Raw genomic sequence first — 26,604 nt, forward strand, 5'->3', positions numbered from 1 at the left:
CCTAGGAATATTATGATGCTAAGTGTTTCCTAAACTGTTCCACAGTGTGTCCCTGACTGCACAGTGGTTTAAGCTTTTTGGTATTTAGCACCTTCTAATATATATGGACCACATGTTAGCAGATGCTGTTGGAGGGGAGTTATTAGAGTTCATTGAAAATTATGACTGTTTTCTCTGTTCTGGTTTTCATCCCTTCACTTACTTCAGAACTCTTGCCATTTCTTACCACTTCAGCTCTACCTCCTTGTTTATTGGACATTTCTACCAGAATGTGTAATACTGAATGTACTACTCTAAAAACGTTCTCCTTCATTTCTCAATTCTCTGTTTTTCACATGAGTGGATTTCATCATTTTCCTAACAACTGGACAGGAAAACTTGGTGTTATTCTGGGTTCCTCTCTCATATCTTATCACCCACATGTCCATACATCAATAAATCATCCAATTCTTTGAAATATCTTCCGTTTCAATCTACCTTAAGCCTGGATTAAAATAGTATTCCTTTTTTAATTTTAATTAATTTATTTTTATTATTAGGGAAAATGGATTGGGGGGAAGGTAAAGAGAATCTCAATCACTCTCCACACTGAATGTGAATCTATCCCATGACTTTGGGATCTTCACCTGAGCTGAAACAAAGAATCAGACATTCAACTGACTGACCTACCCAGGCACCCCAATCCAGCAGTCCTTTCACTTTAAATTTATTTTTATGGGTCTTTGGTTCATGTGGGGTAGGGATAAGATAATATTTGCATTCTGTGAGGGTAGGATCTTTAGACATTCAGATTGAACTGTTCCAAAGACATTTAGATAGATATAGAGCTGGGGCTCCAGCAATATATTAGAATCAAAGAGTTGATTTTCGACTCATTATAGAGAGAAAGCTCAGAGGATGTATGGAGTAATAGTTTGTAGGGAAGTAATCAGAAGTGCCTATTGAAATAAAAAAATAAAGATACTAATAATATAAAATAGGAGAATTAGACCACAGGACTAAGAAAGATCTTCATAAGAAACTATTGTTATTTTTTAAGAAGGGAGAATCAGTTAACATTGCAAAGTGTCATGGGGAACACAAGAAGTCAGGCATAGACTAGAAGGTCAGTGAACTTGGCAAATAGGAGCTAATCTCTTGGTAAGGACAAATAGGAGATAGTCTCTTGGTAACCTTCATGAGACTCAGTTCAGTGGTAAAGAGCAATGGTAAAGAACAGCCAGATCTCATTGAGTTGGAGCAGAAAATGGATGGTGAAGACTATATTTAGAAAACAGTGAAGAAGACTATTTTTAGAAAACACTGATGGTTGGGGTACCTGGGTGGCTCAGTCGGTTAGGTGTTCAATTCTTGATTTCATCCCAGGTCGTGATCTCATGGTTGGGGAGTTCAAGCCTCACGTGAGGCTCTATGCTTACAGTTCTGAGCCTTCTTCAGATTCTCCATCTCCCTCTTTCTCTGCACCTCCCTGTTCTCATTCTCTCTTTCACTCTCTCTCTCGCTCTCTCACACACTCTCTCTCTCTCTAATAAATAAATAGACATTTTTTTTAAGAGAAAAGACTGATGATAAAAGAAAGATGTGAAATACAGTTACTATGAGAAGGTGATGCAAAGTTGTGGAAGAGGACAGAATGTGCACAAATAATTTTATCTCTAGAAAAGGGTTAGGAAGTTACTCTGTCATCTTAGACTATAAGACTTTGGCTGCACACTTGAGTAGCTTATTATTTAAGGTTGACACCGCAGTTTCGGAAGAGCCAAATACTTTTGCAGACTAAATCAACTGTTATTTCATATTACCTATAAAAGATTCAAATGGTAAAATATAGTAAGTTACTGAGAATAACTGTAGGGAAATGGACAAATATTTGGAAGAAATGAGGAAACCAAACTGTAACTAGACCAAAAAAAAAAAAAAAAAAAAAAAAGGATGTTTTATCAGTTATTTGCAAGCAGGAAAGGAGAATAAAGACATTAGCTAGGATAAAGATAAAAATATCAAGCTAGAATGTGAAGGAGCTGAACAATAGAAACAGAAAGTGGATTTTAAAGCAAAATTCACAAAAGGAACCATGGGAAGGTAATAAGTTACTGTGGATTTTCTTGAAAAATGAAAAAAAATTTTTTTCAAAGGTGGTAAGCAAATTAGTCTGTGAGTTTAAGTTTATGAAATAGAGTACCTAGTACATGGCAGGTATATATTAAATTGTTACGTTGCTGGTGAAAGAGTAAGTCTTCCAAAAAGATAGACCGATTTTATTTTGCCTAATGTTATCACTACCAGCTGCTGAATAACAATAAAAACAACGCACAATGGTATTTCCCCTTTCTTAGACTAAACTTTTGGGTTTTTTTGTTATAACTTTCTCAGTCATGTACTTGAACAAGAACTACTGCATTTATGAATCAAGTTTCAGTCAAGACTTTTCTTTTGTGATAATAATGGTGTAAAAATCCTAACAATTGGATATCTTAAAAACAGCACAGCTAAATCTATGCCTTCAAATTCTTCCTGTATAATATAGGATGCTTGAAATGACAAGTGCTCATGAAAACTCAAGTATATGCTAGAAATTAATAGACTTAAGGAAGTAGACTAGCCCCTTTAGGATAAATAAATGGGTAGCTTTTTAGATGAGAGATTACTTAATACAGTTGCATCTTTGGATTTGGTTTCTCCCTCATATTAAGTTTATTCACATAGGGTTCTTATAGGGTACATTTCATATCCTAGGGAAAGACTTTTCTGGGTCTACATGACATAAACCAGTTTATCTTAGAAATCAGTAACTCAGATGCATATGCATCCAACAAATGGAACCTTACAGTACCTAAAAAATAATGAAATCTGAAAAGGAGCGTGTAAGGGCTCAGGGACAATAGAAAAGGAGTTCTCTCCCCAAGTCTTTCCTTCCAGATACACCTTCTCTGCATCTTTAATCAGTGCAGCATGTGGATGCAGTGCTTTGTTGTATATATACATGTGACACTTGGGCACTCAGATGTGCACATTCACACACACACACACACACACACACACACAACTTATTACTTAAAAAAGTTAGTGCTTTTTATTTACTTTTGAGAAACAGAGACATGGTGCAAGCCAGGAGGAGGGAAGCAGAGAGAGGAAGACAAAGAATCTAAAACAGGCTCCAGGCTCTGAGCTGTCAGCACAGAGCCTGACCCGGGGCTGGAATCCATGAACCCAGACACTTAACTGACTGAGCCACCCAGGCACCTCTAGTACTTTTTAATGTAAATAAAACAAAACATTAAAAATTTAAATTAGTACAATAAAAAGTCAGTATACACAGGGAGATTTTGATAGGCTATGGAGAGAGGCTACGGTGGAATCACCTGTAAATTATTTGAAATATTATTACACTTTTTTCTTTAGTTTAGATGTTAGTAGTAATTAATATTCCTTCCTCTCTCCCTTCCTCCTTCCCTCCCTTCTCTTTCTTTCTTTCTTTCTTTCTTTCTTTCTTTCTTTCTTTCTTTCTTTCTTTCTTTCTTCTTTCTTTCTTATTCTACAAGGCAGAAAGTCTATTTACAGAGTGGATATGGATATTATAAGGAATCATTTTTGATTTTTCTCCTTTTGAGGAGAACCAAAACCCTAAATCCTTGTAAATCTTTTATCACTGCCCTAAGAGTTTTAGACATCAGGCTATCTGGCAGAGTGGAGGGAGATAACCTGAAGAATTGTTAAGAAAGTTTGTCATTCTGTATTCCTCTTCTGGTTATGTGAGAGGTTGTGTGAATAGGTTCAGGGAGAGTACATGACATCCCTTTTTCTCTCCCAGTTGAGATGGGTCTAATTACTCCCCTCGGGAAGTACATGAACTTGCCTGGGCCACCTGGACACCTTTAGGTGGACTGGGGAGCTAAGTAGTCCCAAGGCTACCTAAAGGAGAGGAAACTGGTGTTTGTTTTTTCATAAGTTCATAACAAAACTTTCAAGAATCCACAAACAGTAATATGCCAAAGGAGGAAGATGAGCATGCCTGTAGAAGAGATCTTCATCCCTTCTGGGTTTGCATGCCTTTAGAGCCTAAGCTGTAAGTTTAATAAAAGATGCGGTTTGAAAGTAAACAGAAGAGATATGACAGCAAATTTAATGTTTTCTTTCTTTCTTTCTTTCCTTTTTTTTTTTTTTCCTTGCCAGCTTCCCTGTGCTGCAGGCTGGGCAGGAAAGTTAGAAAACATTGACTTAAGTTATTTATAAGAAGTGTCCTAAAAACCACAGAAAGACCAATCGATCTTATATCTTTCCTATCTCATTAAATATTTTAACTGACATGGAGAAAAGAAAGTGGATGAAACAGGAAAATTAAGAAAGTATATGAGGGGAAGAACGGTTTTATTCTTGCTTACTGCTGCTTTGATCCATAGTCCTGTCAGATCTTCCTTTGTAGTATCTCATTGCTATTCCTGGTGTGGCTGTGCTGTTTTCACTCACTTTTCATAGGCTTCCTTCTTCTTTTGGACTACCTGGAGGGAAAAGTCTAGTATTTCTCACTTGGATTATCTTTATTTGGACTACATTATTTTCTTTTCTCTCTTTTCCAGGACTTTTAGCCTGAGGGAAAATTGACATAAAGCTTTCATATTCCTTGACAGATTAGAGATACTAGCACATTTCTCCTTCAAAAATTGCCCTAAGGGTGAAACATATTTCAATACTTGACAAACCAAAACAAAGTGGGGGAAGAAATATAGTTGAAGGAACATAGAGGAAGGGTTTTTGGTGGAAGAGGCATTTGCTTACCTATTTACTAAAGTTCTTGCAGTTCCACAAACTCCTCCCATCTCCCTCTCCTTCCTTGCTACAGATTCTGGAGATGTTAATCCCCACAACCTTGCCTCTGCTGCATATAAAATTCTCTAACCACTTAGTATGTCCAATTTCAGTGTGACTTAAGCACTCTAGTTAACCCTCTGATGGTTCCCATACTCTACACCAACTTACAGACTCTGCGGAGAGAAGATTTGAAGTAAAGGAACAGTTTTCCTATTGACACATTGCAACTACTCTAATAGGCTTGTCTAGTCCGCCTCACCAAGATTCATTCGACATATTTTCTATTGGAAAACAAAAGAAAACGTACATCCTACAAATATTCTACACTCTACCCAGTTCTCCTGACCCCCTACCTCATCCTTTTGCCCATGTGTTTCTTTTAAATATTGTCTCCTAAAGCCTCTTTTCAACTTCAGAGTTATAGTTTGTTTTCATCTAGTCAGACTTCCGCTCCTTTCTTTCTTCTTCTCCACAGAATACCATCTAAAACTGGGTTCCACTTGCTCCACATTTCTACTCTTCTCACAAGGCATTCTTTACACGCACTTCCACCTGAGAGCCCCAACACAATGATTTTTAAAACTCCATTACAGTGACATTGCGGGATCTCAAGTCCTCTTAACTGTGTGAGATGCCACCCTCATGTTCATGGAGTCATAATTTGCCTCTTCACTCTATCTTCCATGAATCCCCACTCAAATGGGCTCCCTGCCATAGACACAAAGGATTCTCTATGGAAGTTTGGGGAGAGATGGAGGTGGTGCAATGAGTTGTGATTGCCACCGTTGGGCTCCTTCTGGCCTTCTTAAACTCTGTTAGCATAAGATAGAAACTCAGGGGTATTAAAATATAATCTATGTAGACTTGTCTAGGAATATTACCAGTGTCTAGAATGTTGTTTCACAGAGAAATGAATCCTGTCTTCTAAACAGAGGGACTATACAGTATCTTTTGGAACATAACTTCTTAATAGGAGATTCTGATCGATAGCAAAGTAAGAAACAAAATGTAAATGCTTATCATATTGCTTTCTATGTTATATATTCCATTTACTGGTTCTGTTGAAAAAGTACTGAATGTAAAATGTAATAGAAGGGAATATGGAAGAGATTTTGCTTTTGTAGACATAAAAGAAGAATATCTTTTTTTTTCCCCCTGTTTGGAACAGTGTATTTATTTCTATTCATAATAGCATTATCTGTTTCATATGATAAGATGTTATTTTTAATGAAGAAAACACTGAGGCAATTATAATTGCAAATTGTAAATAAAACATTTATTCTAATCATCATTTAAGCACAAATAAGGATACAGTTGCAAGGTACAATTAAATATAATAAGAACAGTGCATTATGAAATACAAATGACATATACACCCTTGAGTAAAATTTGCATATTTTAAGATACCATTTTAACCATTTACAATTGATATAATTTCTATTTATAATTAAATAGTCTCTTTAAAATATCAACACTAGTAAAAGTGACATAATCAAAGAGCCCTTCAGGTTGTACATTTACATAAGCAACCTGTGGAAATTCAAATTTGGAGTAAAATTCTCACCCAAGTTAATCTAATGTACATAGCATGTCATGCACCTGTTCACAGCATATTGCGAGAAACCATTATATGGTAATGAATGTGTGAGCAAAGTAGAAAGGAATATATGATTAAGCATAAGCTATTCTGTATAAGGTGTAGATAATGACAGCAGCATATTGAAACTGATTTTCATCTAAGCATAGCAGGGAATTGGAAAGTCATACTTACTAACAATAGAGACAAGTCATACCACATTTATGTTTCTTGGCACGAGGCTTTCATATTTCTTATAGCAAATATTAGTGATATGGCCATGTAAAGGAGAATAACATGGCAGAGATGACTTTCTAGCATTACTGAGCTATTTCCTGTGAGTAATAAAGCAAATGCTCAGTGGTTTCTCTATCTCAGTGTCTCTGAGCTGGCAGTCTGGCTCTTTTTATCAAAGCAGATTTCTACTTCTTTGCAACCAGATTGGGAATTCCCTGTATTCACTCAATTAGACATTTGCTTCGTGTTATAACCTTGTACTTTTGAAGTTGGAAGGAGAAAGAATTTTTCAGCAGCATGCAATTTTTTTGGTATGTTGGCTTAAGGCTAGACTTCTATTATCATGGGAACAAGGCACAGTCCTTGCTTTCATGGAGCTTACAACGTAGTGGGGGAGCAGATACATAAACGGGCAATCACAATGACGTATTGTAAGTGCCACAACAGAAGGAACTAGTGTGCTACAGGGAAGATGTATGAGACTTCTAACCCAAGCTTGCAAGGGTGGGAGCCATGGGTCAAGTTTAACTTCCCAGTGTTAAAAAAAAAAAAAAAAAAAAAAAAGTAGAACCAAACAAAATTATGTAAATTTGTTGAAATACAGATCTTCTTCGACTTATAAAGCAGTTATGTCTTGATACACCATCAGAATTTGAAAATAAGTCAAAATCCATTTACTATACCTACCCTATCAAATGTCATAATTTAGCCCAGCCTACCTTAAACATGCTCAGAACACTTACATTCGTCTCTAGTTGGAAAAATCACCCAACAAAAAGCTAGTTTTATAATAAAGTATTGTGTATCTTATATAATTTAATGACTACCCTCCTGAAATTGAAAACCAGAATCATGTCTGGGTACAGAATGTTATCTGGGTTGTAAGTCTCTTGGTTGTTCGCCCTTGCAGTCCCGTGTCTCACTGGGAGCTGGGGCTCCCTGCTGCTGTCCAGCATCGAGAGAGACAGAGAGAGAGAGAGAGAGGGGGAATCTTATTGTGTATCTCTAGCTCCAGAAAAGATCAAAACTCCATATGTGAAGTATAGGTTCCACTGAAAGCATATGGCTTTCACACAATCACAAAGTCAAAAACTCATTTTGAACCATGGTAAGTCAGAGACCATCTGTACTCAGAATGTTAGAGCAAGAAGTTACTTTCGTCTCATCTATCCGTTTCTTTATTTACCTGATTTTCCAGTTTCAACCTGTGCCTCTGTTGAGTTTCGTTGTGCAGATGGGACATGCATTCCAAGATCAGCACGATGCAACCAGAACATAGATTGTGCAGATGCTTCAGATGAAAAGAACTGCGGTAAGATATCCCACTACCTTTTGTTTGTTCCTCCCTGGATACTTTGGCATTCCATCGAACACTGCCCCATGTTTCACTGAACCTTGTCCAGATTTGATGTGCCATTAACCCCTGTTGTGTAGGATAATTGCATTTTTTTCCCCTTCAAACGAGGTTAACTTCTCTTAACGTAGAAGGCTCATAATCTTTACAGATGAGGTGTTTTTCATTTTTCTGTTTACCTCCTTATAGATAATACAGATTGTACACATTTCTACAAACTTGGAGTGAAAACAACAGGGTTTATCAGATGTAATTCTACCTCACTGTGTGTCCTGCCAAGTTGGATATGCGATGGATCTAACGACTGTGGGGACTACTCAGATGAATTAAAATGCCCAGGTAATTCTAGAGAGGAAAAAGTCTTTGCCTTGAGATTTAGAGGCTCACTGCATAAAATAAATTTATGAAATTTTATTCTTGATGTCCAGTGATTAGGATTAAAATTTAAATAATGTAGATGAAGTTACAAGGAATCATCCTGTTCCAAACATGCCTCTTGAGCTTTTATAATGAATTATGAAATGATGCTTAAGAAATCTCTTCTGTATTTGGATCTATTTCCTTTAGATGTTCAATTCATCATTCATCCTCTTAAAATTGGTGATTAAGTGTTAAAATGTGTGATCTCTAAAGTTTCCACAGAAGTGTTACACACTGAGAAAAAAAAAGTATTCATGAACTAAAGAGAGAGAGAGACAATGTCTCTCACCGCTGTCTTTATTCATTGTCATAGTTTGTAGTGTCATGTTAGGCTGTTTGATGAATTTTACCCAATCTTTTGACATAGTAGCATGAATAACACTTATTTTCACTGGTTCACGGTCATAAAGGTATATTTATATCTGACTTTCTAACCATCTTTACAAACATAAGCTCTGAAAGTGACATCTGCATTCTTAACAGAATGCTTTCTGTTAATAAGTCATGGTCCTGTTCATTTCTAAGTATTTGGGAAAACAAATTTTAAAAATACAGGAAACAAAGGTGTTAAATTACTATAACTGGAAGTAGATAGGCTTTATAGGAGACTCTTGCAGTAGTTCCCTATACAGTCCTCACACAGTATTTCCTTGTCCTTCTCCTGTAGCTACACTCAACTTTTTCCATGCTTAGTTGACATGAAAGTTTTTAAAAATATTTTAAGAAATTACATGCATGGGTATTCTATACAGCAGTGTACACACACACATGCCCCAAAGTGTTGAACAATATTCTTAATTTCATAGTCGATCACTTAATTTGACTTTAGCAGATTCCTTTTGTTTCTTTGTTTTCCTGCTCAACAATGTGTAACATTCTTGATGTCATTTTTGTTCCTTCTGTGTTTGAAAGGCTAGTTGCTTCCTAGGAGGAACTGGAGAACTTTTCTACTTCTATGAAGACCTTTTATATGCACTCATGCCTGTGGCTCACCGCAACTCTTCCACATTTTATTTTTAATCACATAAAACATTCTAAAAGAAATATAGTAACACCAATTTAGACTCATGGGGCCTGGGTGTCTAGATTCATATTCCAGTGTTATTTCTACAAAAATTATTTACCTCATTATGGCTGTAATTATTTTTTTAAATTAACTTGAAGGCAGCAAGTAATAGGTACTCATTAAACTTACATATATACATAAAAGCTTTGTGGTCTTATATATTTCTAATATTAACAAATTATTTTTAAAGTTAACTTTTAACATTAACAAAGAGTTTTGATTATAGTGGGCAGGAAGGAGAGGGGAGCTCATGTAGACTGATGAGACAGGTAGATGGACAGACAGGAAGCCAGAAATGGGTCAATCTAAATACTTTACGTGATATGTAGGCAGTATCCTAAGAAAGAGTAAGACATAAATCACACTCGTGATTTTTCTTTCAGTATAGTGGTGAATTCCATCAAAAATTTTATTTTCATCCTCAGTTAAACCCACAAAATTGACATTTGAAAAATAAAATGGAATTGGTATCTTAATGCAGTTCATAATGGATTATTGTGTCATTATTGTAGTGTGAATGGATTATATTATGATGTACATTCTAAGGTTTGCTTCCAAATTGGCCATGGGCCAGTCAGTCTAAAACTATGTAAACCTGAAGGTGCAAGGAGACCAATGACATTCAGCAGAGAAAAATTTATTATTTTATATGTTCTCTTAGAAGTTATAATAATAATAATACTCCACAATCTAAAAAAAAGATATGTAATTTACAAAGTAACTTTGCATGCAGATACTTACTATTCTCATGATATTTCTGTAAGATATAAAATTTTTAGAGATTACATTGTAAATGGTTTTTCTTTTTAAAGTAGAGAATGCTTATATAAACCTTGTCAAAACATACTCTGAATACAGGACAGTAGGAACACCCCGCCCACACTTTCTCAGTAAAGATCTACTAATGTTTTTGTAAGGTTATTTATTTTTATGAATATAAAATTACAGATATTTTCCACCAAAAATTATTCTTTAGCCTTAGTCCTATTCACTTAATAATTATATCACTTTTGTTTTATTATTTTATTTTATTATTTTATTTTGACTAATGATACACCACATTATTTGGATTTAACAAGTGTTTCCATTATCTTTTTTCTGATCCAGGATGATCAGGTTTGATTATCATATCTTCCTAGTCTCCTGATCTGTGCCACTTTCTGTTTTGTTTTTGTTTTAGTTTTCCCTTGGTTTTCATGACTTTGATGTTCCTTTTAATATGTATATGTATATGTGTGTTTAACATATAGAAATTTAAAAAAAAACGATGTTTATTTTTGATAGAGAGATAGAGTGCGAGCAAGGAGGGGCAGATCGAGACAGAGACAGAATCCAAAGCATGCTCCAGGCTCTGAACTATCAGCACAGAACCCAACGCTGGGCTCAAACTCATGAACTATGAGATCATGACCTGAGCTGAAGTTGGATGCTTAACCAACTGAGCCACCCAGGCACCCCTAATATATATATAAAATTTTATTTTAAGCAGGGTCCATACCCAATGTGGGGCTTGACCTCATGATCCTGAATTAAGAATCACATGCTCTACCAACTGGGCTAGCCAGGCACCCCTGACCTTGACATTCTTGAAGAGACCACCTCAGCATTTTTTTAATTTAAATTTTCTTATTATTTATCTCTTCCAGTTTAAGAACTATTACTGTTTTATTATCTACCTATATTTTGGAAGTTAATATTAATTGAAATTATTTAACATTACATTCTGTATTTTATCACAGTTCAAAACAAACACAAATGTGAAGAAAATTATTTTGGTTGTCCTAGTGGAAGATGTATTTTGAATACCTGGATATGTGATGGTCAGAAAGATTGTGAGGATGGGATTGATGAATTCCACTGTGGTGAGACATTCTATCTTATTCTGTATGTATATTACTCCTTACATGCCTACATGCTGAGGTTCTCTTTCTTACACAAGGATTATATACAAAATTTTGCTGATTTTCATAATTTTCATTTTTATTAAATAATACAAAATGATAAAAATTAAAGTAGAACAGAAGAACTTATAATAAAGAATAACAATCTCCTGTCCCAGTTTTTTCTTTTAACTTTAATGGTTATCTTTATCAATCTAAATGATATACCTTTATTTTCTTACTTATTAACTAGAAATGCTAATATATTTATTTTCTGCTATAAAAAAAATAAAGATTTAGTTCACACTACTCATTATACACTGCCTACCTATTATTGACTATTGACTATTATTATTCTAAATGTTTCTATTAATTACATGTATTTTTAAAATAGTATACTTAAGCTTGTATTTCCTCAAATGCTCATCTCTCAGCATCTACCTACTAATTTCTCTGAGTGTACATTTCATTTTACTTGGCAAGGCAAGACAGCATTTTTAAAATTTATTTTATAGAATTTATGGAGTTTGTAATTTCTCAGCCAAAGAAATTTCCTACAGGGAAACAAAGCATATATTCACTATTTTCATTTAACACAAATAACATACACTGTGGTGAATAGACAAAGTAAAGGAAAAGATTAAAAATGGATCTTCTATGAAATGTCAGACTCCTCTAAAAGTAAATGTCATCATGAAATATGAAGGTGCATTTTGTTTGATTAAGATGCTATATATCTTTACATTAGAGCCAGATTCTGAACAGGATTAACAGAGAACTTTACAAATAGTTTATGTAGATTCATAGTTTCTGGACAGGAAGCCATTATGTGGTTGTATTTTCTTTAATTTCATTTTTTCCAGACTTCAGTTTTTCTAAACTTCTCTTTTCCACTGGTCATCTAAATGAATATTTTAAATAAAGATGCAAGGTTTTTAAATAGTTTATAGGATCAAAATCAAAATGTTTATTTTTATTATAATTATATAATAAATTATATTATATAATTATATAATAATATATAATAATAAATAATATAATAAATTTTATTATAATTTACACTTGGAACACTTGGAAGGACTTTATTTTGGATGTTGCCTGGTAATGAATAGGCTAAGTGTAGCGATAAGCTGACAGTGACAGAGAAAAATCACACGCCTGACTTTGGAGTACACTGTTATAAATGCATAATTTGGTAATAAAATACAACCCACCATGCCAGTGAATTTGGATATTATTAGTTAGCCTTGAGTGTCCCCAAGAGAGAGAAGTAAAAACAGCTAAGTGTTTAGTATGTTATGGGTATGAAACTGGTGACTTACCATTGAGCTAAAACTCCCATAGTCACCTCATCATTATAAACAAATACATATGCTGGTGAATATAGCATATTGTAATCTTGCTTTGGATGCATTTTTTTCTCTATTTGTTCCGAAATCAATTAAAAATTAGAACAGATGACTAGGCCACACTTGGAATATTTGTTATATATCTATGCACCAGATGTTGATTTTTTTCTTAATGACACCTTGGAATGTACGTAGAGGAGAGTGGCCAGCATAATTCTGTGAGAATTCTGTGGGAGGAAAAACGTTGCATAATCTGAACACTCAGAGGGAATATTCAGGCTGTTGTCAAAATTTTATAGAGCTATAGTAGAGAAGACGAATTTGGCTTGTTTTATTTATTTATTTTTTGTTTTGTTTTTTGTTTTTTGTTTTTTGTTTTTGGCTTGTTTTATTATAGGACAATTGATTTTAGCAAAGTCTGAAGGAAGGACTTTCTCACTGTCAGATCTGTCTTAAGATGGTCTCACATGATTTTTTTTTCTTTTGCATGTAAAGCAAACATTTTTGTTTGTTTTCTAGATTCTTCTTGTTCTTGGAACCAGTTTGCTTGTTCTGCACAAAAATGTATATCGAAACACTGGATCTGTGATGGAGAGGATGATTGCGGCAATGGATTAGATGAAAGTGATAGCATTTGCGGTGAGTTGTTTCTTTTGTGTTCTCATTCAATTCTTAAGCATATGATAAATATGCACTATCATTTTAGGGCATGCAAAACATGAAACTCTGTTTCTACTCTGTTAAATTTAATATTACACTTACATATACATTTCCATGTCGCTAGTTTTATTATTTTAATGACAACCTGTCATTTTACTGTTTTTATATACACGGTTATTCAATTTTTAAGATTTTTCTGAATATTCACACAATAAACGCATTTGTAAATTTTATTTTTTTTTAACTCTTCAATTACTTCTTTGGAATAGATCTTAATGACTGGGATTACTTGGATCCAGTAATCAAACATCATTCATGGCTCATGATAGGTATTGCTACATTGACCTCTAAAAATATACTGATTTATACTGCCACAATCACTCACACTATTTATGTTTGTGTATATGGATTATAGTGATTGTTATTATCGGATTGCTTTAAATGGAAAGTAAAGAAGGGTGCTATTTATATAATTTTAAAATGTACTGCAATAAACAGATTTCTAGGATTAGAGGTAGAACGTCCTACTATGTATCCACTACAGAGCCAGTGTAATTGCTTTTAAAGAATCACAAACATTTAACAAATAACTTAGATGGGATTATTAGCTTAATTTTTTAAGGGACAAAAGAAGGAAGTGATCCAGTTTGTACAAATTTATTGCAAATGGCCAAGCATTCTTCCATTTATTTATTTGTCTATGTGTTTATTTATCTTTCTGATCTGTTTCTATATGTGTGTTTGTATTTGTAGGCATAAAATCTTTACTCATTATACTAGCCCTGTTTCAGAGCTATTATCATCCTTATTTTAGAGAGAGAAGGACCTGAGTCCTAGAATAAGGTGCATGTACAGAGTTAAGTACACTTAACACCATTTTTAAATTTCAGTAGTTGTGGCCTGCTTTTTAGGTCACTTCTATTGAAACAGGGTGATAAGATTTTGTGCTATCCAAGCTCAACTGAAGTTCTCTGTAAATAACATAAAATTGGAGATGTCCTCTGAAAGCGGGCAATTTATTTTCTTGTATTTAAGCCACCACAAATCTACTTTTTATTTCAATAACTGAAACAACTTAGTTATGCAGCAGATAAATATATAAGGATCACTATCAAAAAAACTCTGAAAGGAAAGAGAATCATTAATCAATTAGATGTCTCCCAGTAGCTTTTAAGTACTTTGTTTCTCTTTGCTATTGAATCTTTTTTTTCTCTTTTAATTTTAACAAAAGAAATACCTACTTACAATGGGTTGAGCATGTTTCCAGTCACTAAAATCATCTTACATTTGACCCTTTGTTTCACCCTACACCAAAGTACTCAATTGATACCTCTGTTCTTTCTGAGTGGACACAGTAAAATAGAACTTATAAATAAAGTTTATGTAATCATACAGAGTTGAATTTTCCTGCATCTGCGTTTTTGTTATGTATGAAGAGGGTACAAAAGATCTCCCTCATGTAACTATTGTGATCATCTAACATGATTGATGTATACAATGTAAATGTTCTATTCCTTCTGGTCTCTCCTGTATTTTTCAGAGTATTATTGCCCATCTACATCTATCAATGTCCTGATATTTTTTTTAAATAATTAAAATGGTAATGGACATGTTTACCACATGTATACCTGTTGTCAACACCTGTCTATTTCATTTACTTACAGGTTGTATTTTATATGCTAACTGCTAAGCTGGTGACACATAAAAAAGACGGCTTTAGACCACATACCATTGAATGAACTGAACCTAATATACTAGGATTTGAAAGAAACTTTATGAATAATTTATCTCAGTGCTTCTCACCCTTAAGTGCACAAGAGACTCTTCTTAGAAGTTTGTTAAAGATTTAGATTCTTAATCTTCACCTTTAAAAATTCTAATATCAGCCATGAGCACAACTTTTCTTGATAAACACAATAGTGGTTCTGACTTGGGATCTCAGGATCCCATTTAGTTCGTAAATTGCCTGAAGTCACTTGGGGAATCAGAGACAACAGAGCTGGGACCAGAATTAAGATTCCTTGAAGATTTCCTAAATGGTATAGTAACTCTTACCAATCAAATATAATATCTGAGCAGGTACCCAAGATGAATCTGGGGGAAATCTTTCAGCTTGTCTTCTTCCTTTCTTGGGATTCATTTTCCTGAGGAAGGCAGTGTGTCTCCAGATGGGCATGGGTAACAATGGGATGAAGCCATGAGGTTTTTCTTTGGCCCATTTTCTTTCCAATTGACTCTGATGTTTTGGCATGCTCTTAACACAGAATCTATTGAATACTATCAAGGGAGCCAGGAAATTAGCTGCAAAGAGCTTCATGCCATTTTATAGCTTGAGGTGTCTTAGTAATTATCTAGTCATACCCCTCATTTTACAAATAGTGAAGCTCAGACACTAGTCTTCTCCAAGGTCATACCGAATTAAATTTCTCAGTAGCCAAATTGATGTTATATCTATTATGCCTACCTTGAGAATAAATTGGGTGATAATATGAAAATAGACAGGAGTTTTACATGTATTAAAACTTCCTAACTAGGGAGAATGCACTTAAAAACAAACTCAAGCTAAATAACAAAAATATTATGGAAATTAAAGCACTAATTGAGAGTTTAATAGTGAAAGTGACACTTTGTATTCTAATAGCAAGCTGGAAAAGATAGATCATTATGAGGAATAGTATAAAAATAAATTCCGGAGGAAGATAATTTTATTATAGAAGGTACTAAAGACATAATAATTAGCAGGTAAATTCATTTTTAAATGAAAGCAACATTTATTTAATAGATTTTTTATGATTTCTTCCAGGAATAGATATCCTATGAAACCTCATTCTATTAGCACTGATCCTCAGTCAAATGAGCAAATCTGAATTACCTGAAGGACTTTGCTATATTCACTTGCCATCCTGTCCTCTAAGCTAAAGTATATGTCAAGGACAGTCATATTTATGATGGATAAAATCCTCAAGAAGTTTTATTTGGGCACCCTGCTGCCCTGCCATATAGAAAACTTGCATTGAAAACCATTTTCTGCTCCTAGCAACTCTACAGCTGAAAAGAGAGATGATAATGATTATATCATGAAAGCATGTTGGTCACTGCTTTAAATGTTTAGAAACAAACATCTCTCATCATTTTATTCAGTAGTATTTTCTTTCTGAAGTATTAAGCTTTTTTAAAAAAATAGTTCTAACAATTGTTTTAGCATCTTTCTATGGGCAGCTTTTGCTCCCAGGAAAATGAAGTTAAAGAAAAATTAGAACATGATTTGAGGGTCATGTAACCCATTCACTCAACAAGCATCTTATATAAATAAAACCAGGAGCCAGGAAAACATCATGAGAAATAATCATGTTCTGTTTCATATGATTACCCTATACCCACATGAGGAAAAGCAAAGAAACCACCCTTTGAACTTGTAGTGAAAGTCAGCAAGCATTTTTTTTCTGTATACATCTGAAAAACATCATACATCTAAAGGGACATTGACTTGACAGAACAGAGAAAAGGTAGACTCTATTTATTAAGTATGTATGAACAAAAGGAGCAAGCATACATTTATTCTTTTTCAGCCGACACAAGGTGGGAAATAACAGTCATGGCATTAGTGGCTAAGAGAAGGTGCTTAGCAGTCAGAAGGATTTTGGGCTCCCAGCTCAACTTGTGGGACTCTGTGCAACTTGTGATATCCTGCAAGCTTTTCAACTTCTCTGAGCCTCAGTTTTCTTTCAGTGAAACAAGACCAGTAGTAATCTACTGGTTAGGATTATTGCAAGAATTAAATGAATTAATATATTAAGTGCCTAGCATATATTAAGCAATAAAAATGCCATTATTATCATTATATTGTTATAACTATTGCTATTATTATTATCCTTATAGGTTCAGTCTTTTAGAAATGTTATCAAAGTTTATTCACAATTCTATGACATACATGCTTTGCTACATTTTACAAGCAGAAAAGATCTTTATTGTTTTCTGCCATGTAGCCTTAAGAAATCTAACACTTGCAATTAGGAAGGAATGCATTCTGGGATGAAAATGTGTAAACATCTGTTGGGAGAAGGATGCTATCTGATGATTCCAAATAACTACAATCTCTTCCTTGTTAGCAACATTCATCTGTTTCCTTTCTAAGAGAAATATAAACGTTAGACCTTTCCCTGCAGACATGCAGTGATCTTAATGACATTCTTTCCTTGGGTTTCAGGCACAGCCACCTGTGCGGTTGACATGTTCAGCTGCCAGGGCTCCCATGCCTGTGTGCCGCGGCACTGGCTTTGTGACGGTGAAAGGGACTGTCCCAATGGAAGTGATGAGCTCTCCACAGCAGGCTGCGGTAAGACACGTAGGGCTCAGTGTGAAGGAAAGCTGTCACAGCATCCTCAGACCCTTGCTTTTGTAGGATTCGCCGTCACATATTTTCTGGCACTTTCCCAATCCCTGGTCTCATACGTAGTACCAGCATTAATCAGGTGGGATGTTGTCAGCAGAGTAGTTCAGCAACCCATCTAACCAGCTGCAGTCCAGAGCTTTTCAAACATGCACATTGGGACTACCCATTTTAAAACCATTCTGATGAACACAGACCCATTGTTTCACCTCTGAGATTATGTAGCTATCTGATGTGTGGGTGACTCTCGTGGATTTGTTATTTTCTTTTCTGAATCCCACTTCCACCCCCACGAAGGCTTTTAGATTGCCTATTACAGACAATCTAAAAAATGGCTGATGTGATCCCAAATGACTACTGATCAGAAGGTCAGTAAACATCTATTAGTCCTACGGAGAGGGTATTAACCCTTAGGTCAGGTAAAAATAGTATGGATATAGCTGAATGAAGCTGGGGGATCAGGGGAACACCTTTGGAGGTCAAACAATTTACTAACTTTCTAACTCTTGGTCACCTCAGGAAATGTTCATGGAATTACTCAATAGAAAAATTTAGATAAATTCTTTTGCATGATCAAGAGAATGAGGGGACTCAATATTTGGAAGCCCAGTCCCAAGGTCACAGAGGGAATCCATTGAGCTGAGCAAGTTATCAGAAACAGTGCTGTGAATTCTGCTTATTAAAGTCAATTCTGCCAATCATTTCTCCAATGACCTGTCTTCAGGTCTTTAAAACTATATTTGAAGCCATAATGTAGGTGTGTGTCTGTGTGGGTATATATATGGGTGGGTAGAATAGTTAAAGTGGAGAAGGAAAAAGAAAACTATGAGGCAGGCCTCTGTGCACAAATCCCATGCTATTGTAGAATAATTCACTTTGATCTTGAAACTGTTATGTGTGTCTGTTAAGGTCAATGGGGCCACTGAGGGCTACATAATAAAGGATTATGCATCAATTCAGGGATCCAGATGGTCCCAGTATACTGTTGCTATTGTAGTAAGTTAACACTCCGGGAGGCATATTAACACTTTTGGACCACATGGGTGCTGTTAAGTAAATTATGCTAAAGTACAACAAATTGTACTCAAGTGACCCGAAAGCGTTAATGCCAAATAAGCCACTGTTGCTTAGTGTTTTAACGAATAATTCATGTATTAGAATTGGCATAATTTACTTGAGTTATATAAGCTGTCACATAGTTCAAAGTTAGAGGAGTTTTTAGTAACTGAGTTTTACTATGATTATAATGGGCAGTTTTTAATGCTGCTTCTACGTGGCTTCCATATCAGTTTTGAGAACAAATTTGCTGAAAATGTATTACATGTGATTAAATCCAAGGAATTCTTTTTGTTTTACTTACTCATATCTCTGTTATAGTCATTACTGACTTGAAAGCAGAGATTTCGTTTTTTGAATATGGGAAATTCCAGGGGGAGAGAGCTGATAGGCAAGTAAAAGAGTAACCATAATACCTTAAATATCAGAATGAAACATGGAAGATACTAGGTCATCACAAAGAAATATTATATAAAAAGGGGTAGAAGTGTCATAGAAGGATTTCAAGGAAAAGAAATAACTATCCGAGTCATGAAGGAAAAAGAAAAAAGAGAAGAGTTATTCTAGGAAGAGGGAGGTACCTATTAAGACACAGAGGGAAGGCATGTAAATTTTTTCAAGTGCCCATTATATGTCAATTATTTTGTTAGGTTGTTTTATTTACATTATTGAATTCCCACAATATCTTCATGAAATGTTTTTGGGGATCTGCCAAAAATGATTATTACATAGATAGGAATTTAAATAGCACCTGGGAATTTATTGAGTATCTAAAAGGAGCTGGTATACTTCATATGCCTTATCTAGTTCTTGCAAGAAGTTTATCAGATAAGATCTTATTATCCTCATTAAATGAATAAAGAAACAGATGCAGCAAGAAAGTAAAAACCTTCTTTCAGATACAAATCATAAGTAGCAGAGTGACTTTTTGCAAAACCTTCCTCTTTCTGGTATGCTATAATGATATCTATCAGATTCTTTTTTACTTTACTTAAAAGTGAGATATAATAGACATATAACATTATATTGGTTTTAGGTAAACAACAAAATCTGATTTTACAGTGATTACTATAATAAGTTTAGTTAGTATATATTATATGGAAGATTTTTTACATTCAAAATATCTCAAACCTTCAGCCCTAACATAATCTTTTAAATATTAGCCAAAGAAATTGAAAATATTTAAATAATCTTCTCAAACCATTATGATCCCATGCATACAGTATTAAAATTTATTCACTCTGCACAAGTTACTAGCTTTTGAACTTTCACCAAAGGTTAGTGAACATTTTGGTTAACCATTTTCCCTTGGTTGGTTAGGACCCAAAAAAATCAGTATTCCATTTCATGGATCAATATTCTTAATTTGATGTGGTACTTACTGGTTGGGCTTATCATACCATAGATTTTAAGCTATTTCAATACCTCAAAGTCACCCAAGTTTTATTTTCATCTTAGAAACAGTTTTCTTAGCTATTTTGATGTTTTCTTCTCACTTCCATCATGAGCATTAGCACTTGGTAGTCTTTTCAGGTTCATTTTTCACAAATAAGCAAGGTTTTTATCACTTTACTAGCATTACTACAGGCACGAGGAGAGGAAAAACCCAGCCGAATTATTACAGTTGAATGATTTTTTGTCACATATGAACTTTTGAATCCATCCTTCAGCAAACTTACAAATTGCTAAATGGCCTGAAATATCAGGGTCAATCTGGAATTGGTAAATGTATTAATGCTAAAACTTTGAATTATATTCATACATTTGATATATAAATATATGCATGTTAATATATATTATGAATTTATGTGTATATCCATATTATGAATGGAATGTTGAGTAAACTTCTCTTTTTTCCAGATAACTATGAATTATTGAGTATAACAGCATACACTTCCCAAAGTCTTAAGGTGGGGGAGAATGAAACAGTTACTCCTCTAACTTTATTTTTTGTGATACCTTTATCAGCTCCCAATAATACATGTGATGAAAATGCGTTCATGTGTCATAATAAAGTGTGCATCCCCAAGCAGTTTCTTTGTGACCATGATGATGACTGTGGAGATGGCTCTGATGAGTCACTGCAGTGCAGTAAGTATATCTGAACTTTTCAAAGAAGAGGTTGTCAGGCTGAGTAAGAATCTTTTAAGATGTCTCAAGAAATACATAAATAAGTGACAAGAACAACGCATTTCTTAATGCACTAAGGACATGTAAATTCAGTAACATATAGATGCACCACAATAACTTCTTTAAGCTCTAGCTTCATTACACATTGATTTGGAGATCATGCCTATATGTAGTATATTCTTATTAGGAGCCACACAGGGAAATGATTACAAAAATGTCTATGGTTGCGTGTACTTTAAACTTTAAAGACAGTATATGGCTAGCTAGGTCAGTCTTATAGCCAAATTGAATGCTTGAGTGAGAAAAAAAAAAAAAAAGAATTCACAACTAGGAGAGAAATTAGATACTTAATATTTTCCTTTCACCCTATCTTTTTACATGTACACTTATTTGTTAAAATTGCATATTATGATGATGAAATGTATCTTATCTTTGCATATATATTTATATGACAAATACATATATAATGTATATACAAATACAAATGTAACTTTTGTAGTGAAAATCATTAAAAATTCCTAGTTGAAATTGAAGTGTTATGTGAACCTAGTATTAAAAAAAAACCTTAAATACATACATAAAAAAATACAGAATGAAAAGCCTTAAAATCCACATATAATCAAGAAAGGCAGGAGCACTTGGGTGGCTCAGTCGGTTAAGCGTCTGATATCGGCTCAGGTCATGGTCTCACGGTTCGTGGGTTCGAGCCCCGCATTAGGCTCTGTGCTGACAGCTAGCTCAGAGCCTGGATCCTGCGTCGGATTCTGTGTCTCCCTCTCTTTCTGACCCTCCCCTGCTCACACTGTCTCTATCTGTCTCTCTCAAAAATAAATAAAATATTAAAAAACGAAAGGTAGTAGATTTAGTGCCCTCCTTTGTTCTTCCAATGTTGTGTCTATAGCCTTGGTTTTTGATAGCAATATGATAGAAATCAGTGGGTATCAGTTTTTATGTTCATTTCACTATTAAGTCATGGAGTCAATGTGATATATAAAAATTGTTTTTTACATTTATTTATTTTTGAGAGACAGAGAGAGAAAGAGCACAAGCTGGGGAAGGGCAGAGAGAGAATGAGACACAGAATCCGAAGCAGGCTTCAGGCTCTGAACTTCAGTCAGCACAGAGCCTGACCCAGGGCTAGAATTCACAAATTGTGAGATCATTACCTAAACTGAAGTCGGATGCTTAACTGACTGATCCATCCAGGCATCCCTCAATGTGATATTTTAAAAGATACATCATAACACATGATGTAAATCTGAAGTACAATTATTCTGATTGAATATCTTCCCTCTGCTAGACACTTATTCAGTTGATATGGAGATGAATTGGACAGAGATCCCAATAGAGAAAATTGGGGACAAACAGGAAAATCAGAAATACAATATAGAAAAGTAGCACACATTGTCAGATGGGAATAAGAATCACAATCCATGGATCAAAACTGAGAGAATAGTCTTTGAGGCACTAAAGAATAAAGAAGCAAAGAATGTTAGAGGAAGTCATATTTGGATGGTAGAAAACATAAAAAGTAGTTAAAAGCATGGAACTTAGGGGCAGATGTCCTGGGCCCAGATCCTGGCCTTGCCACTTATTATCTGTGTGATCTTTGAAGTTATTTCACCTTTTTGTACCTAAAGTCTTCATCTGTTAATGTATATAATATGACATTTTTTAAGCTCTCATGGATGTTAAGAGAATTAAGTTAATATTTGTAAGGTGCTAAGAATAATTTTGGACATAGAAAGTTCTATGTATGTTTACAAATGAATGTGAATTGACATGGTTGAAGAATAGCAATTAGTCTTTTCTGAGGTAAGTTAGAAAGTTGAAGATAGATTCTAAAAAGTCTGAAATACAGTGTTAAGGAATTTGTATTAATTATTTGGCTCCTAATTGGCAGCAGGTATTTGAAATAGGGAAATGCCGCAGTCAAAATAGGTTTCAGGACCATCTTTTTCAGCAGAGTTGATGAAATATTACCCTGGGTGAAGGGAGACATTAGGGAGAAAGTAAGCTAGCTAGAAAGTTATTGCAGTAGTTCAGATGATTAATGATGTGATGATAAGCCAGGGCAGAAATGGTGGATTGGGAAGAAGAGAATGGGTCAGAATTCATCTCCAGTCAGATATGGAGGAGAAAGGAGAATTTCTAGCTTGGATGACTTGGTGGATGGTGTTATTATTGGTGAACTTTGGAACACAGGAGATTAAGGGACAAGTTTTGCAGGAGAAGAGAAATGTAAAAAAGAATCAATTTTGGATACTTCGGATATGAAGTGTTAATCAGACAGTCATACAGAGCTGTACAGTGAGTGTTTGAAAATTCCAAAGTATGACCAGGAAAATTAATCAAGATTAATTTGGTGGCCCTTGGCATAAAGGTGATATTCAAACTATGACAAGAATGAGAACATCCAGCACTGCAGAAAGGAAAAGAGGAAAGCAACATGTTGAAGATTGAAGTTACGGCTTCATCTGCAATATTTTAGGAGTGAACAGGAGATGACTTCATACAGAGAGAAGGATAAAAGGGGACAGCAAAAGTGAAGTTAGAAAGATGTCCAGGAGAGTGGGTAATAAATATTAAACCAGGGAATTGTTTACAAGGTAGTGTCTTCAACATAAAATGCTGCAGGAAAGTGAAATGGATAAGAGTCCAAGACACCTTTGAATTTGACACTTGTCACTTGGTATTTGTTAGCTCTAAGAGGAGGTTCAGAGGCAGATGTGGACATGGATATTAATGAATTGAAGAAGATCTGGAGATAAGTGAGGGAACACTGGCTAGGGTAGTAGGAAAGAAGAGTAATGTATAGTTAAGAGTTATGTTGATGGATTTTTATTGTTAGTGGGCTGGGAGAGACTTGAATGTAATGTATGTATTGACCTATTGACTGAGGAGAATGAACTAGTGAAGAACGGGAGGGAAGAAGAAAGATCAGGGAAACGAGTATTTTAGAACTCTCTAATTTTGCCATTCTATGTGATAAACATCTCAATTGTATAATCATGGTTGAATTGTTTTTCTATTGTAGTTTTGTTTATTTGTTAATAAACATACAGATCTTATTCCCTCTCTTCAAAAGTAGAATATTTGCCAGATTTACCAGAAAATTTCTTAATAGACATGACAGTTTTTACTGTTAACCAACTGAGAAGAACTTCAGTATGAAACTCATGATATTCAAAATCAAATGACTTTTACTTACAAACAGGCATAGATATGAACATTAAAAATTGATGCATTTATACTGTGATTTGAATAAAGCTTTTTAATACCTCTAAGTATCAATATGTAGGATAATTATAATAGTTTTGTTTTTATTGCTTTATAAATTGTTTTTTTTTTTTTGTTTTAACAGTGCCTTTACACTTTCAGCACTGCTTCCCAAACATAAACATTGCATTACAGCTTCTGAGAATTATTATTATAACTCAGAATCACTTCATCCATATGTTCTGGTGCTATACCTAACCAAGCTTAGTCTTGAAAAAAAATTTAATAGCTTTATTCTAGTTTTTCATTCAAAGGGAAATCTTTAGGGGATAGATAATAAGTGAACAGAGATGGCATGGTATCTTTGAGTACTGCATTTTTGTTTCCTCACTCAGAAACACTAAGATTGCCTTGTTTTTTACTTTATTTTCTGGCCTTAATCCTAGTTCTCAATCACAGATATCTCTTGCATTATGACCACTGTCCCCAAAAGAAATTAGAAACATTTCTCATAGGAGATATGGGTGACTCCCATGGTTAAGTAGGTATAGTATACATTGGGGGATGTAGTTTTAATGAGTATTTGTTATATGAACTCGAATGTTTATTTTTTTGCCTCTAGCATATCGACAGTGTAATGTGGAAGAATTTAGTTGTGCTGATGGTCGATGCCTCTTAAGTACTCAATGGCAGTGTGATGGAGACTTTGACTGCCCTGACCATTCTGATGAAGCACCTTTAAACCCAAAGTGCAAAAGTGCAGGTACAGAAAATATATAATAGTATGCTTATTCCACAATTTGCTTTTTATTTTTTAAAATATTTTTTAAAGTTCATTCATTTTTGAGAGACAGAAAAAGACAGCGTGAGCAGGGCAAGGGCAGAGAGAGAGGGGGACCCGGAATCTGAAGCAGGCTCCAGGCTCTGAGTTGTCACCACAAAGCCGGATGTGGGCTCGAACCTATGAACCATGAGATCATGACCTGAGCCCAAGCCGGATGCCCAACAGACTGATCCACAAGATGCCCCCCAACGTTTGCTTTTTAATGGCAAAACTGTGACTCTGATTGCCACTCTAGTATGATATTCAATGAAAAAAAGGCAAATAATTAAGCATATGATGTTTCAAGTGATACTATTTAGGATCCTAGTAATCAACTATGTTTTGAAGATACTTTTAGAAATTTAAATCTGTGCCAAAATATAAAGATTTGAGGCAATGAACCTAATGAATCCATCGCCTTGCTCCCTTCGAAAAAGTAATTTTTTTCTTAATGTATGATTTTGTGTGAAAATCATTTCCTGGTATGGACCTATTTGAAAATTTAAACATAAAATAAGCTGAGATTTACTGAGAGAAGGTCTGTATTATTCATACTTAGGCACAATGAAATAAATTGCATATCATTTGAACAGAAACATATACATCGCCAAAGTTGGTCTATTTATCATTTCACTATTCCAAAGTCTGAATACATAGTCATATATTTAAAATAAACCCAATTACTTTTTTCTCATGTACTTTACATGCTAATAGGCTTTCTTTTATCATGTATGATAATGAGTAATGTTCAAGTCATCAGGTTATAAGTAGCTTCAAAACCTAAACTCCTTTCCATAGCTATATTTGGAAAAACTATTATTCATCACAAATGTCCTTTTTATGCCCTGACTTAAAAATGCCAATGTTATATTTCCAGGAAGAAAAAGAATCTAGGAATATCTACGTATTCTAGATTCTTAATTTTTAGCGATATATAATTTCTTAGAGACCTTTGGCTTAAAGGGAAATGTCAAACTATCATTACACTTTTGAGTTTCATCTTCACAATATAAGTGAAGACAGAAATATTCCATTAATTTTACAAGAGATGCTTATTTTGATTGTTAATTTTCATGGCAAAGAAGGATTTTCAGTAAGTGTTGAACATGAAAGTACATTTTGCTCTTGATGTTTTTTATACTTTGGGTATAAAATATCACACTATATATTGAGAATTTTTGATGCACATATATTTACCATAAGTTTTGACAGATAAGTTATCATATTTGTGAATGTTTTCAACAGTTCTAGTATAAAGCAATGGCATGCCCTTTATGTTCTATTTGTTTTCTTTTTCCAGAACAGTCATGCAACAGTTCATTTTTTATGTGCAAAAATGGCAGGTGCATTCCCAGTGGAGGTCTTTGTGACAATAAGGATGACTGTGGTGATGGCTCAGATGAGAGAAACTGCCATATAAATGAATGTTTGAGTAAGAAAGTCAGTGGATGTTCTCAAGATTGTCAGGATCTTCCAGTGAGTTACAAGGTAGGTACTCATCAAAAATAGCAAATCACGTGATACATTAGAATTTGAGATAGCGAGGGGCGCCTGGGTGGCTTAGTCGGTTGGGCGTCCGACTTTCGCTTGGGTCATGATCTCGCGGTTCGTGGGTTCGGGCCCCGCGTCGGGCTC

At 34.6% G+C, this 26,604-nt stretch overlaps 1 protein-coding gene across 1 annotated transcript in view; it reads left to right on the top strand.

The window, feature by feature from the left end:
• The window catches only part of LRP1B (LDL receptor related protein 1B), a gene marked incomplete at its 5' end in the record, with an annotated part of 553,279 nt that overhangs the window by 296,061 nt on the left and 230,614 nt on the right, over positions 1–26,604 (top strand). The window contains 8 exons of the mRNA XM_039222492.1: positions 7,821–7,934; positions 8,166–8,315; positions 11,202–11,324; positions 13,211–13,330; positions 17,559–17,687; positions 20,766–20,888; positions 24,769–24,909; positions 26,270–26,457. Coding sequence (XP_039078423.1) covers positions 7,821–7,934; positions 8,166–8,315; positions 11,202–11,324; positions 13,211–13,330; positions 17,559–17,687; positions 20,766–20,888; positions 24,769–24,909; positions 26,270–26,457 — 1,088 coding nt within the window. The remainder of the gene's footprint in view (positions 1–7,820; positions 7,935–8,165; positions 8,316–11,201; positions 11,325–13,210; positions 13,331–17,558; positions 17,688–20,765; positions 20,889–24,768; positions 24,910–26,269; positions 26,458–26,604) is intronic.

Source organism: Hyaena hyaena, unplaced genomic scaffold, assembly GCF_003009895.1.
Source record: "Hyaena hyaena isolate Hyena2069 unplaced genomic scaffold, ASM300989v1 scaffold_1141, whole genome shotgun sequence".
Classification (NCBI taxonomy): domain Eukaryota; kingdom Metazoa; phylum Chordata; class Mammalia; order Carnivora; family Hyaenidae; genus Hyaena; species Hyaena hyaena.